Source organism: Saimiri boliviensis, chromosome 17 (assembly GCF_048565385.1).
Source record: "Saimiri boliviensis isolate mSaiBol1 chromosome 17, mSaiBol1.pri, whole genome shotgun sequence".
Classification (NCBI taxonomy): Eukaryota; Metazoa; Chordata; class Mammalia; order Primates; family Cebidae; genus Saimiri; species Saimiri boliviensis.
In genome coordinates, this window is record NC_133465.1 from 71,991,279 (window position 1) to 72,005,634 (window position 14,356).

The 14,356-nt window shown below is 58.4% G+C and overlaps 1 protein-coding gene across 2 annotated transcripts in view; it reads left to right on the plus strand.

The window, feature by feature from the left end:
* FOXK2 (forkhead box K2) overlaps positions 1 to 13,423 on the plus strand; it is an 86,705-nt gene extending 73,282 nt beyond the window's left edge. The window contains exon 9 of one of the 2 annotated variants that reach the window (XM_039475842.2): positions 10,459 to 13,423. In XM_039475842.2, coding sequence (XP_039331776.1) covers positions 10,459 to 10,655 — 197 coding nt within the window. In that variant the 3' untranslated portion in view covers positions 10,656 to 13,423. The remainder of the gene's footprint in view (positions 1 to 10,458) is intronic. The other variant, XM_039475843.2, reaches the window with a different exon arrangement.
* The last annotated feature ends 933 nt before the right edge of the window (positions 13,424 to 14,356 follow it).

Here is a 14,356-nt window from a genome sequence, read left to right on the forward strand (position 1 = left end):
TCTGTGAAGTACAATAAATGAGGCATGCCTGTATCATTTGCAAGTATTTCCTCCTATTCTGTAGGTTGTCTTTTTAAAATTTTTATGAAGTCCAGTTTATATACTTTTCCCTTTGTTTCTAATGTGTTTAATATAGAGTGTCTTGCTTGTGGTCCAGGCTGAGTTCAGTGGCAGGATCTTGGTTCACTGCAGCCTCAACCTCCTGGGCTCAAGTGATCCCCTCCCACTTCAGCTTCCAGGGTAGCTGGGACCACAAGCATGTGCCACCACGCCCAGCCTTCTCCCTCCCCACCCCCCCACCCCCCGGTAGGGACAGGTCTCACTGTATTAGCCAAAGCTGATTCCGAACTCCGAGGCTTAAGTAATCCTCCTGTCTTGCCCTCCCTAAATGCTAGGATTATAGGCATCAGCCACTTCGCCTGGCAGTTGTTTAAATGATAGACCTCCCCTGTGAAACCATCTATGAGGTTTCTGGTTATTCAGTCTCTTGACTTCTTATCCAATATTGATGATAATCTCGTGCTTTAAGATTGAGAAACCTTTTCTCCTCTGGTTAGTTTAAGTATTCTATATGAATTGAAAGGACTGAGTCAGGTGTGGTTGTTCAAACCTGTAATCCCAGCACTTAGGGAGGCTGAGATGGGAGGATTGCTTGAGCCCAGGAGTTTGAGGCCACCCTGGGCACAGCAAGAACCCATTCTCCACAAAAACAACGAAGGGCCAGGTGCGGTGGCTCATGCCTGTTAATCCCAGCATTTTGGGAGGCCGAGGTGGGCAGATCACTTGAACTCAGAAGTTCAAGACCAGCCTGGCAAACATGGTGAGACCATGTACAAAATTTTAGTTGGGCTTGGTGGCACAAGTCTGAAATGCCAGCTACTGGGGAGGTTCAGGTCGGAGGACTGCTTGAGCCTGGGATGCGAAAGTTGTAGTGAGCCGAGATCGCGTCATTGCACCCCAGCGTGGGTGACAGATCGAGACCCCCATCTCAAAAGAAAAGAAATCAGTAAAGACTGAAACTCTGCAGACTCTTTTCCTCCTGTAAACCACATTTTTGGTACTTCTGAGTACATTTGAAATCGCAGCCTTGATTTGTATTTCTGCCAATCTTACTCATTCTGTTTTCTCAGTAATTCTGCAAACTGGTTTTCTTTCTAGATATTTACTTTCAACATTGCCCCACGGTAAATTTAGTATTTTTGCTGAAGAATTAACGTGGATGCGGCCGGTTTTCCCTCCCAAGCCTGTGGTTGGGTGTCAGCAGAGGTGCTCACGGCTCGTGTCGTGACGGTTGTCAGGCAGGCGGCCCCACCCCGCGCAGGGCCCGTTTGGAGGCTTCTGTCCAGCTCCGGAACTCACGTCTCGCACCGCACCGTCCTCTGTGCCCTCTGGCACGCACCTCCCCGTTTCGCTTCAGTTGTCTACACCCTTAGGGTCTGTGTTCTGAGCGCACACTTTGACCAAGCTTCTCCCACGGTGCCCCGTGCTGCTGTGGCCGAGGATGGCGGCGGGGGCCCATGGGTCCCGAAAGGGGGTGGCCGCCCAGGTCTCAGCACCACTTCGAAGGCGCCTCGCTGAGCCCTCCGCAGTGGAGCCTCTTCCTGGGCCACATCTGGGGCTGCTCCCGGAAAGCCGGCATGTCTGGCCACGCGTGTTCTGCTTTGCCCCGGAGCTCTGTGGCCCCAGGCGCAGCGACCCCTGGCTGAAGATCTGCCTCCCTGGGCCCCATCTCAGCAGGGGAGGGGAAGGAAGAAAGGTCATCCAGCCTCCTGACCCTGAGGGATAGACTGGCCCTTCCGCCAGGGTCCCCTCCGGACCCAGGGTGAGTCCCCGCCCCCTTTCAGCCTGGGCTGCATCGGAGGACCTCATCCATTCAGGGATCCCACTGGAAGGCGTTACCCTGACCACGGGTGTCCATGTTCCTGCCAGGCATGCAGAGGTGAAAGGGTTGCACGGGAATGTGGGGCAGTTACTGGGGCTCCCGGGTGGAGGGTCTGCGTGCTGACGTGCTTGTGTCCAGGGTTGCTTTTGGATGAGGTGGAGGCACGTCCCATCCGTGTCTCTGCCGCCAGCATCTGGTGTTCAGGGAAGGACCCCACAGGCTGCCTGAGACTCCCCCAGGGGCGTCAGAGGGGTCAGCAGCATGAGCAGCGAGGCCAAGGCCGGCCTCCTGCCCTCAGGGGTTCCGTCCTCACCCAGGCCCCAAGGACAGCCTGGGCTGGTTCTGCCTCTGCCTCCAGCTGCTGTGGGACCCGGGGCTTAGGGCTTGGCCTCTGTCTGTGTCGTGAAGATGGCGCTGATGGATGGGAGGTGGGGCCGAGCGGATGAGGGTCTGGGTGTTCTGGCTGTGCGCCATAGCCCTGACCTGGCAGGACAGCAGGTGGCTTGGTCGGTGACAGGTGAGTTCCATGGGTGGGTGCGGGGCGTGAGCTGCCAGCGTCTTCCTGGAAGGTGACTGTGGTGGTGGCTCCAGCCTTCATTTCTGCTTCCAGAGGCGTCTCCACAGAGGCCTCATTCAAACACAGGCACGTCCATCCCAGGCCTGTCAGGTTCACCAGGGCAGCCTCTGGTCCCGTTGACCCCGTCGTCCACCCCGTCGTCCTATCTGCCAGCGCTCCTGTGTTCCCCTGCCCTGTTCCAGGGGCCCCAAACCCGGTGCAGAGCTGTGTGCCTCATGCTGCCTGCCCCCTGGAGGAGGCCTGGTACTCGCCCTCTTACTAACAGAGTGTGCCTGGTGCCCAGGAACTGCTCCAAGCTTGTTCCAGAGTGTGGGGAGGGCTTGAGGCCTCCTCTGTCTGAGTTTACAGAAAGGAAAGCCTGGTATTTTCTGGAAACGCTCCCAAGTCTCCCTGGCAGTGAGATGTGGGAAGAGTTGAGGTGCCGCAGGCTCATCCCGACTGACTTCCTCCCGTCACACATGCTGTGGGCCGGCACCCTGGGAGCTTGCTTTGGGAGACTCCTGCCCTCAGGGCTGCGGGTGCCGCCGTCCAGGCATTTCCAGGCTCACCTCTTGTCTCTGGGCTGCAGGTGGCTGTTCTGGTTTCCTGGCACAATTACGGTTGTGTTATCATAAATGACTTCATTGTTTTTTTTTGTTTGAGGTGGATTTTCACTCTTGTCACCCAGGCTGGTGTGCAGTGGCACCATCTCAGCTCACCGCAACCTCTGCCTCCCGGGTTCAAGTGATTCTCCTGCCTCAGCCTCCTGAGTAGCTGGGACTGTAGGCACGAGCCCCCGCGCCCAGCTAAGTTTTGTATTTTTGGTAGAGATTGTTTCTCCTTGTTGGTCACACTGGTCTCAAACTCCCAGCCTCAGGTGATCTGCCCTCCTCAGCCTCCCAAAGTGCTGGGATTACAGGCGTGAGCCGCCGCGCTGGACTGACTTCCTCTTTTGTTGCTGTTTTGAGGTAGTGTCTTGCTCTGCCACACAGGCTGGAGTGCAGTGCCGAGTTACCAACTCACTGCAGCCTCGGCCTGCCGGGCCCAAGCTGTCCTTCCACCTCAGCCTCCCGAGTAGCTGGCACGGCAGGTGTGCACCACCACACCCAGCTAATTTCTTGTGTTTTTTGTAGAGATGGGATCTCACTGTGTTGCCCAGGCTGCTTTCAAACTCTGGACTCCAGTGATCCCACAGCCTCGGCCTCGCAAAGTGCCCGGCCAGTGCTGTCTGTTGATTTGGGAGTTTGGGGCTGAGCTGTGTTTGGCCAGGGCCGTGCCTGCTTAGTGTGGCCGGAGCATCTCTTGGTTCACACACTGACCCTCCAGCCTCTTCACTGGCCCGGTCGTTCGTGGGGTTCACACGTGTGTCCTTCTGTTTTCTTTCTGTCACCTTAAGGGTTCCCAGACCACTGTTAGTGGAAGATGTCGCCACAGCTCAAGCCTCACACAGCGGAGGAACCTGGCGACGTCCTTCACAGGCCTGGCTGACCCGCCGGCTGGGGCCCTTCTGCTGCGTCACCCTGGGACGTTCTCAGGCCCTGCCTTTCAGTTCTTTCGTTAACATTTTTTCGTGCTTTGATCGTTGACCCTTCCTGCCTAACTCTGTCGTCTTCATTGTGTAGCAGTTACGTGGTCCCCAGATAGCATTTGTGGACTCCAGCATTCCCTGGGGCATCTCCTCGAGCTGGCCGGGTTCTCTCCATCTCAGCTGTGGCCCCGGGCATGAGGGCACACACTTCACCGTGAGGGTGAGATGTCCCAGTTCGCTGCCGGAGGCAGGCCCTGTGACAGTCTCCCCGTGCCGGGCCCAGGCTCTTACTCTGAAAGGTATGCAGCAGTTTCTTTCTGGAAGGAAGGGAGGTAAAGAGAAGAAAGGAAAGCCCAGGGGAAGGTGCATGGAGCTCTGAGCTGCGCGGCGCCCAGCCCTGGTCTCTGCGTGCTTTGCCGGGGACAGCTGACCGGACGGCTGTAGCCCCGCACCCACAGGCCACGTGCCTGGGACGATGTGGGCCTTCAGTGTCCCCCACGAGGGTCCTTGTGAAGGGAGCGGTGCGTCAGCACAGAGCAGGACATGGGGGAGCCGGGCTGACGCTGAGGGTCCCGTGCAGCCACCAGGTGCACAGGCATGCCTCAGTGGGGATCTGGCTCCCAGAATTGGGGTGAGGATTTGATGATGTGGCCATCCCCGGCTGGTCACACAGTTGTGAGGTTGCCTCAGGGTCCCTGGACGTCTTTCACACCCAGCATCAAAACCTTCCCAGGCATAAGAGCAGCAGCAGCTGCTGCTGCTGCAGGTCAGCAGCCCCAGAGCAGCGGAATCGGGACGTGCAGGCGAGGAGGCCTCGGGTTGGGGCCTGTGTACCGTGGGAGCTGACCCATCGCTACCACAGCAGCGGCAGCTGCCCCCGTGTCTGAGCTGCTCCAGCGTGTGCCCACAGTGTCGGGTTTTCTGATGCTTCTTGTAGCTCTCGGAGGGGATCCCTGCCCGTAGCACCCACACAGCCTACAGCTGCGGTGATGTCGAGGGTTACGACATAGGCTACCTGTGGGTTAAGAGCTGGCTGCTGAGAAATGCTCCAGACACTTGAGTTTGAAGATACTGGAATTCGTGGAGAGGATTCGTGTGCATGGAAGGCCAAAAAATGAATGCATCTCCAGGACCTTCTTTCCGAAAACCACCTCCTGAATCAGTGAGGACCCTCAGGTGGGGAACGTCCCCTTGTGAGCGTCTGGAGAGCAGAGTGGGTGGCGCTGGGCCCACTGGCTGCTTTGCCACAAATCCTCAGTGTGTCCAGATAGACTTGCAGAGGAACCGAGTTCTCCCCTAAAAGAATAGAAACAGCTGGGTGTGGCGGCTCACGCCTGTAATCCCAGCACTTTGGGAGACCAGGCTGGGTGGATTGCTTGTGCCCAGGAGTTCAGGACCAGCCTGGGGAACATGGTGTTTACAAAATCACAAAAGATGAGGTGGGTGTGGTGATGGCACCTGTAGTGCCAGCCACTGAGAGGCCGAGGCAGGGAGCGTGGCTTGAGCCCAGAAGACCCAGGCTGCAATGAGCTGTGATCACGCCGCTGCACTGCAGCCCAGGACACAGTGAAATAGGTAAATGGAGGAAGAGAAAGGAAAGCTGGCACCCGCTGTCTCGGACTGCATTTTACGGACAGGTGAGTTCTAACCACGGGGGTAGCGTGGATGCAGCAGGCCGTGGTGCTGTTCCATGAGGCAGGGGTCATTTGCCTATTTCTGTAAGACTTTGTACAAATGTATAAACAGATTTGGGAACATCAGGTTATCCTTTTCCTTTGGTAGGTAATACAGAGATGTCACAGGGTAGGTGGCCTGTCTTGCGTGTTTTTCAGGTTCTGCTGCTTGTGTTTTTTGGTTTTTGAGAAAGGGTCACTGCACTCCAGGCTGGAGTGCAGTGGTGTGATCATGGCTCACTGCAGTCTTGAACTCCTGGCCTCCAGCTCTCCCACGTCAGCCTCCTGAGTAGTTCAGCCATGCCCAGCTAATATTTTTCTTCTTTTGTACAGATGGGGTCTCACTGTATTGCTCATGCTGGTCTCAAACTCCTGGGCTCAAGTGATCCTCCCGCCCCCCGGACCGGGCACACGTGGGGGCCCGGGCTTCACCGAGTCTCCACACGGGAGGTGTCAGTCCTCCAACTTGGTTCTTCTTAAAAATCGCGTCACCCAGTCCAGGCCCGTGGCGTTTCCACGTGAACGTCAGAATCCCTCGCCAAGCCTGCTGGCGCCTTGCCTGGGACCGTGTTGAGCCCAGGGCGGGCTGCAGAGCGAGCGGAGCCCCTCTTGCTCTGATCGCTGCCGATTCCTTGATTTCATGTTTGTTTTATTCCAATGACCACCCTCCCCACCTCCCTCACTCCAGGTTCCATTTCATGGTAGGAAATTCTTGCAGTCCTCCTGGGCTTGCATAAAAATGAAAGTCCCTGGAGTTGTCAGGCGTGGTGTGAGCTCCCTGTGCTCAAAGCCCTCACGGAACACACCGGGCACGCCTGTCTGCGAGTCCTGCCAGCAAGGAGCAGGCGCTGGGCGGAGACCGCTGTGCCTCCTCACTTTCTCAGGGCAGGGTCGCTGCAGGCCCGTGCGCTACCTGTGACCCCCGTGCCACACCTGTGTTCACGCCGCCCACGTGGGCTCCTTGTCCGGGGGTCCTTCCTGGCACCGCGTGGTCCTCACTGCAAACCAGAGCTTGCAGAGCTTGCTGGACGGACGTCTTGTTGAGCTGTTGTAGATGACCAGTGGCAGAGCTCAGTGCCTTCCGAGACAGCACGTGTGAGCCTCGTTAGGAGCATCTGCCCAGGAGCAGAGGGGTCAGTTCTGGTCCTCCTCGCCCAGGGACTGCCCTCCCTCACCGTCGCCGGCTCCGGCGCCTCCAGGGCCCTGCGGCCTGTGGACTGGTCGGCCTTCTCCACCTCCCTCTTCGGGGCTGGGTCTGTTAGCACAGCCCTGCTGCTGTGTTACGGGTGTCTGCGTGGCCCCTGTGGTGGGTACCTAGCGACAGAGGCTCTGGGGCGGGGCTGGGTGGGTGGAGCACTTCACTGTCACAGGCTGCTGCTGCTGCTGCTTTTTTTAAAATTGAGATAGGGTTTTGCTTTTGTCACCTAGGCTGGAATGCAGTGGCATGACCTTGGCTCACTGCAACCTCCGCCTCCTGGATTCACGCAGTTCTCCTGCCTCAGCCTCCTGAGTAGCTGGGACTAGGCATTTACCACCACGCCCAGCTAATTCTGCATTTTTAGTAGAGACAGGGTTTTAACCACGTTGGCCAGGCTGGTCTTGAACTCCTGACCTCAGGTGATCCACCGGCTCCCCAAGTGCTGGGATGACAGGTGTGAGCCACCGCGCCCGGCCTCTCACCGCTGTTCTGTAATTAGAATAACTCTGCCTGTGTGTGGGCGCGTAGTGATGTGGCGAAGCGTGTAACTCGTGGTGATTGGCACATCCGCCATCGCAGACGGCCCCCGTTTCTGAGTGCTGGGAAGCTTCGGTGTCCTTCGGGCTGTTTGAAAGTGTGTATTGTTGACCCGTCATCTCCATGCCACAGGACACTAAACATATTCCTCCTGTCAAGCTATAATTTCTAGTATTATGTCTTTAAACATGATTTTTTAAATAGAGAACGGGGTCTTGCTGTGTTGTCCAGACTGGTCTCAACCTCCTAGCTTCAAGTGATCCGCCTGCCTTGGCCTCCCTTGGGGTGGCAGGTGTGAGCCACTGTGCCCGGCCTGCATCACTGTGTATTCTCTGGGTCCACTCGGTCCTGGTGAACGGGAGGCTCTTCCGTTAGGTGGCTGAGTCACGTTGCACAGCCGTAGCAGAACACCCAAGACAGTCATTTTTTATGGACAGAAGGGACCAGCTCGCAGTTCTGCAGGCTGGCGAGGCCGCCTTCCTGTGTGCCTACGTGGTGGGGGCTGGAGGCGTAGTCACCCTTTCGTAATGAACTCACTCCTGGAATCGTGAACCTGTCCTTGGTGACAGCATTAAGTTCCTCGAGAGGGCAAAGCCTCCGCGTCGAGTCACCTTCTGAAGATGCTTCCGCTGGCAGTTGAGTCTCGGCACACGTTTTGAAGGGACAGAGGCTGACACCACAGCAGTGACCTTGTCTCTTTCGGAGGACTGGTGTCTGGGTGCGTGTGTGCCTCTGTTTGTGGGGCCACCCTGCTGCCAGGTGCCAGGAAACTGATGTCAGGGCATGTGGGGGTCTCCTTGAGAGAGGGCTGAGCCAGCACAGGCCCTGCGGGCCACATGGGTGGGCTGAGCAGTGTCCCCGTGCCTCCCCTAGGCCTGGAGCCTCCCCGGCCCACTCGTTGGGCTCCGAGCCTCTTCCTCAGACCGGCTTCCTGCTTTGGGGGCAGCTGTGCTTTCTGGAAACTGAGCAGCTGCTTGTTTGTCCCTTTTTTTTTGAGGTGGAGTTTGTTTCTTGTTACCCAGGCTGGAGTACAGTGGCACAGTCCCGGCTCACCGCAGCCTCTGCCTCCCAGGTTAAAGTGATTCTCCTGCCTCAGCCTCCCGAGTAGCTGGGATTACAGGACACGCCACCATGCCCAGCTAATGTTTTGTATTTTTAGTAGAGACGGGGTTTCACCATGTTGACCAGGATGGTCTCGATCTCTTGACCTCGTGATCCACCCGCCTCGGCCTCCCAAAGTGCTGGGATTACAGGCGTGAGCCACCGTGCCCGGCCTGTTTTTGTATTTTTAATAGAGGCAGGGTTTCACCATGTTGGCCAGACTAGTCTCAAACTCCTAACCTCAGGCCATCCACCTCAGGCGCCCGAAGTGCTGGGTGACAGGCCTGAGCTCGTTCATCTTTTATGTGTGATTCGTCTGTTGCTCAGGGATGTAAAGGAAAAGGGAACCCAGTAAAGTCAGATGTCCACACTGCAGACGGGGGTTTGGCGTCTTCCGGGGAACCTGCCTCTGCGGCCTCGGGGCCATGCTGTGAATTCCCAAACGGGGGTCTGACCCCCAATGCCTCTGGGTCCCTGTTCACTTCTTGAGTCTCTTGGGATCCCCGTGTTGACTGCCGTTCTTCATGGCTGCCGCAACTACGGGGCGCGCATGCGCCCGACCCACATAGCTAGAGCTGACCACGCCTCGGGCTGACGGTGCAGCTCGGGCCCCTGATCAGGCGGCGTCCACGGAGGGGACTGCGAGCGGGAGGGGTGTGTGTGTCACACCAGTGCCTGTGGTCTGAGAGGGCTGACCCTTGATGGGCGGATGGGCAGTGCCCCTCCCGCACCTCCAGGCGCCAGGGCAGAGTGCGCCGTGTGCTCCGCGCTTGTGGTTGGGTTCAGGTGCTGTGCCGTAGGCGCTGTCGTGAGGCTCCTGGGACAGCGGGAAGGGGTTGCTGTACAGCTGGGTTGGGGCCCCCCCAGGAGTGTGTGTGCTCCCTCCCTGGGTGCTCTGAGTTGGTTTGAGGTTAGAGAAGTGCAATGGACGGTGTGTGTGCAGCCTGGAGGCTTGCCCCTGCTTCTCAGAGCTTCACGGGGCCCACCGAGAAGTGGAGGTGACGGTGTCTTCCAGAAACGCGGCCGCCCACAAGGAAGACTGGCCTGTGCTGGAAGCTGGAGGTGCCAGGTCCCGTCGGCACCTGGTGGGTGAGGGTGCCTGAGCAGCAGAGCCAGGGGCGGCGTGGAATCTGCTCACGTGTTGAGGGGCCTGTCCAGTGTAGCATCTGCAGGGTGGCCTGAACCCCAGGGAGGAGTCACGGTGGGAGTTCTAGAGAGTCCAGAGGCCGTCTGGGGGCAGAGTTCTTCCCCTCAGAGGACCTCCGTCTTTTCTCTCAGTCCCTCACCTGGTTGGATGGGGCCCACCCGGTCTCGATGGTCAACTGATTTACTCAGAGCTGACTGATTTAAATGTTAGTCTCATCTAAAGAAGTAACTATACAGAAGCATCCAGAGTAATGGCTGACCAAAATCGGGGCACTATAGGTCAGCTAAGCTGGCACATAACATGATCCATCGTCTGGAAGCGTTGCCTTTGGAATTACTAAGGCTGGTCAGCTGTTAGCAGCCGGGCAGTCTCTGTTCTGCCCCACACACCTCTGCGGACTGACCCAGCGCACAGGTGAGCGGCAGCCGTGAGAAACGGCGGTGCTTCTCCTGAGGAACAGGTGGCTCCCTGCTCCCTTCTGTGTGGAGATGGCCTAGGAGCATCTCCGGTGGGTGGGGGGCGAGGGCGGGGGGCACAGCGGCAGCCAGTTCTTGGCAAAGCCGGCAGAGCCATCTCCTGCCCCAGCCATTGCTGGACTCAGCCCTTCTCCCCCAGCAGTGACATCAAAATAGCCTGTTTACAGGACATAAAGATGGTGCCAGCTGTTAATAAAAACATCTGCTAATCAGGCAGTGAACTTTCTACAGTTTTCTGGGGGGTGCCCAAGGGCCCAGCTCAGGCTCCTGTGCCCTCGGCCACTGTGGGCCAGTCCCTGGGGTCTTGTGGGAGGGCGAGGGTTCATCTGAGGTTCATCTGACTCCCACCTGTCTCTTCAGCAGCGGCGAGTCCTTTGCACCTGCTGGCGACGCATGCGTCCGCATCAGCCTCCCTGCCCACGAAGCGCCAGAACGGTGACCAGCCGGAACAGCCGGAGCTGAAGCGGATCAAGACGGAAGACGGCGAGAGCATCGTCATTGCCCTGAGTGTGGACCCGCCACCGGCAGCCGCGAGGGAAAAGGGCGTCCAGAACTAGCGACCAGGAGCTTTTCTTCAGCAGTATCAACTTTGTGGTGCCAAAAGGAGACGTCGCCTCCCGCCAGCTCTCGGTGGGTGCAGGGCCCTGTGGTTGGACTTCACCTCTCAGCACTGAAAACACAAAACCCAGGTGGCCTTAAAACTCCTTAATTTAAAGACAGAAGTCACACTTGAACAAAAACCACACACAGGAAAACCTGATTTTGGAGACAGCGTCTCCCCCGCTGAGCACCTGCTGGGCCGTTGCCTTCGGGCTCATCTCTAGTACCTACGAGTGAAACTCGGCCCTCCCAGAGGAGCAGGCATCGCGTGTGGGCACGGCGCAGTCGGTCCTAGGCCCTCGGGACGGTGGTGGGGGGAGCCCTCCCCACCGCCCTCACAGGCCCCACCAGGCGGCGGAGGCCAGGCCGCGTTCTGTTGCTCCCGTGTGCAGTTAGAGTGTTCGGAGGTGTACTTTCTTTACAGAATCATGGGGTCTCGGGCATTTCACATCACTCCATTTCTACTCAGACTTTTGGAATCACACAGGACCTTTCAGTGGATTTCATTTGGGGAAAAGAGACGTTTTTTGTTTTCAGCCTATGGAATGATTTCCTGTTGTCTGTCTTGTTGAAGCTCAGATGAAGCTACTCTGCGGCACCTGCGCGTTTCCATGTTGCAGCAGCTGCCTGATGCATTTCATCCACCTCCATTTCAGCATGTGGCTCGCGTGGACAGGTGGACGGGCGCTGTGGCCACGTGGAACCCTGAGAGCCCAGGGGCGAGCTGGTGCCGGGAAGGAGCTGCCGGGACTCACCGAGCTGCACTTAACTGATCTCTTTTGGCGATTTTTTGTTGTTTCTTTGTGTTGACTCTGTCCCTGGCAAAATTTTCCACTCTAAGTAAAACAAGTCTCCTAAGTATTGTGTATGTTTAAAACGACAGAACCGTTGCTACTTCATTGGAAAGAAAAGATTCAGTCTTTTATCACAGGCCCTTTTGAAACGCAGATCCCAAGTCTCTCGCGGTATGTTTGTGTCTCGGACGCCCTCCCAGCTCTGGGCGCCCTCCAGCCCGTCCACGGCGGAGCAGGACGTCTGGGCATTTCCTGATGTTCGGCAGGAAACGTCCTGACCTTTCAGAGCCGAGGCCAGGCCTGAGGCTGACTTCCCTGCAGAAGATGCAAAGGGCGGGTGGAGGAATGGGTGGGAGGTCCCGCGCCCCTGGCCCGGCTCCCCTGTCCCGAGCGAGCGAGGGTGCCGTGCCGGCTGAGGGCCGAGCAGGGCCCTTGGAGCAGGGGCGGCGGCCTGGTGCGGAGCTTTTTAATGTCACCATCGTAACGTTATTTATTTAAATGTAGTTATTTTGGTATTTAATTTTTTTTTAGAGAGGAAAACTATTTTCCTGGTGGGATGAAAGGCTCAGAATGGTATATTTAGGCAATTTAAAAACTATTATTTACGTAAAGACCAAATATGATGAATCTGTTGGGTGAATTGTGTGTGGCCCTCGGCGTGGGGCTGCGGTGGCGTCACCGCCGTGACGCACGGTGGGTGAAATTCCCGCACACTAGCCGGATTATAACTCGGCCGTTTCGGAAATAAAAACGGAAGCTTCACTTGGCTGAGACCGTGTGTGTGAGCGCGGCGGGCGCGGCCCCTTCCCAGCACCTTACAGACAGTACCTTGGAATGTGTGCTTGTCGTCCTACTCCGAGGGCTCGCAGTCTGTGGGACAGCTAGGGCTCTGCTGCGTCCCGTGGGGTCGGGTCCCTCCGCAGGGGTCCGGCTCTCGAGCAAGGTCGCCGGTGGGAGCGCGGCCTGGACACGGCCCCAGGCGGAGGCGGCGTCTGTTCTGCTGGATGTGGAGTCGGGTGGATTTTCCCGGCGAAGGCTCGGTCCGGGAGCGGGTGGCCCTTCCAGGTCGATCCGGATCTGCTGGGATCACAGGTAAGGGGAAGGCCCCACTCTCAGTGTGAGTGTTCTTGGCTGCTGCAGGCCGACTCGTGTGCCTCGCGGGTGGGAGCCTGCGCGCTCCCGTCTCCTCCTCACGCCTATGTTCGCGGCTTTTTCACGGGTACGTGGGATTTAGGATCAAGGCGAGGAAGACCAGGTTAGCAGGCTCCCACACGCAGGTCGCCGTGCCGGCCTCGGCACCGTCTTCACACGCTGAGCTCCGAATCCCCAGGAACCCGGCTGCCGGCTCCAGCCCCGGGGCCGGGACTGCGGCGCCCTCGGCTGCGTCGCTGCGAACTCCCAGCTCTCCGCTGTGTTCCTCCGTGTCTTATTTCCAGGAAGTCTCTGCTTTGACCTTTGCCAAACTTCTGAGCTCCTCAGGGACTAGACTGAGTTTCAGTAGCTTTGCCCTGAACCAAACGCGAAACCCACGGGGACTCACGTGTGGCCCGCGGTCCGTGGCGCGCTGCGTGCACGTGGCGCAATCCCCGGCTTGCCCGCCTCTCCTGCAGTGGGGTGCGCCTGTGGACAGCGGGGTGCGCCTGTGGACAGCGGGGTGCGCCTGTGGACAGCGGGGCTCCTCCAGCCTCCTCCCCACGCCCGTCCTTGTCCTCGGCTGCAGTAACAGAGCAGTTGGCAGGCACGGCCCGACGGGGGGGAGGGCGGCCTCGGGACTTGGGATTTCTGTGCCGTGACGCAGGAGATGAGTGACAATCGTCAGGTCCTAACGCCGCTATTCCAGAAGGCACAGTGGTGGTTTGTGTGCAAAGGTTTGAAATTTTTAAAAAGTACCAAGTTCCTGAAATTCAATAAAGTATTTTTATTAATTTTAACTGAATGCAGAGTATCATTTCCCTCCTGATAGACTCCGTTCCACTTGATGCTCTCCTCCGAGCACGCTGCAGGCCGGCACGTTCCGTGGGCGCCCGCAGGAAAGGCGGCGGTCACGGGCAGTGGCGTCCGCGGCGTCCGTGACGCCGGAGTTTCAGGTGCTCCGAGGTGCTGTCGCTGCTTCGTCTGCGCGCGCTCTCTTCAAGCCGAGGACGGACAGGACCGCCCGGCCCCTGGAGAAACCTGTTCTCCCGAGATGAGAAAGCAGCTCGGGTGTTGCCGGCCCTTCTGCGCCTCGGGCCGGTGTGGACGGCCGCGTCTGGAATCGTGAAGACGCTCGCTGCTCACTGCGGCGCGGCAGGGACGAAATCGAGCGCAGCAGAACCGCACAGAGGCCCCCCGAGGAGCTACACGGACCCCAGATTTCCTGTTCACCGACAGAGGCCGTCCCGGAGCGCCGCGTCCCTGCGCCGGTCCCCGGACCGGAGCTGCCGTCACGCGCCCTGCGAGGCGGTCCCTCTGCGGAGCAGCTCGGCGCCCGCACCGTCGGCCGGGCCCGTCCTCGCGCCCTGGGCTGGGCCCGCATCCACGAAACATGCAGAACGCAAGGTGGGTCTCGGGTGACCTCTGACGTCCGGCTGCAGAGGTGCTGCTTTTAGAGACATCCCGTAGCGGGTCCCAGTGGGGTCCACGACGAGCGACTGCGGACCCCACAGACAGATCGACGACCTCAGTCCTAGGAACGTCAGAGGCCAGACCCTAACCCGGCAGGGCGTCCCTGGCTGGGTCTAGTCTTGGACAGTGGCTCAGAACTGCGCACTAGGGATGAACGTTAAGATGTCCGAGACGCCCCTTCCCCCTCATCCCGACAGACACGCCCCCTTCCCCCTCATCCCGACAGACACGCCCCCTTCCCCCTCACCCCGACAGACACG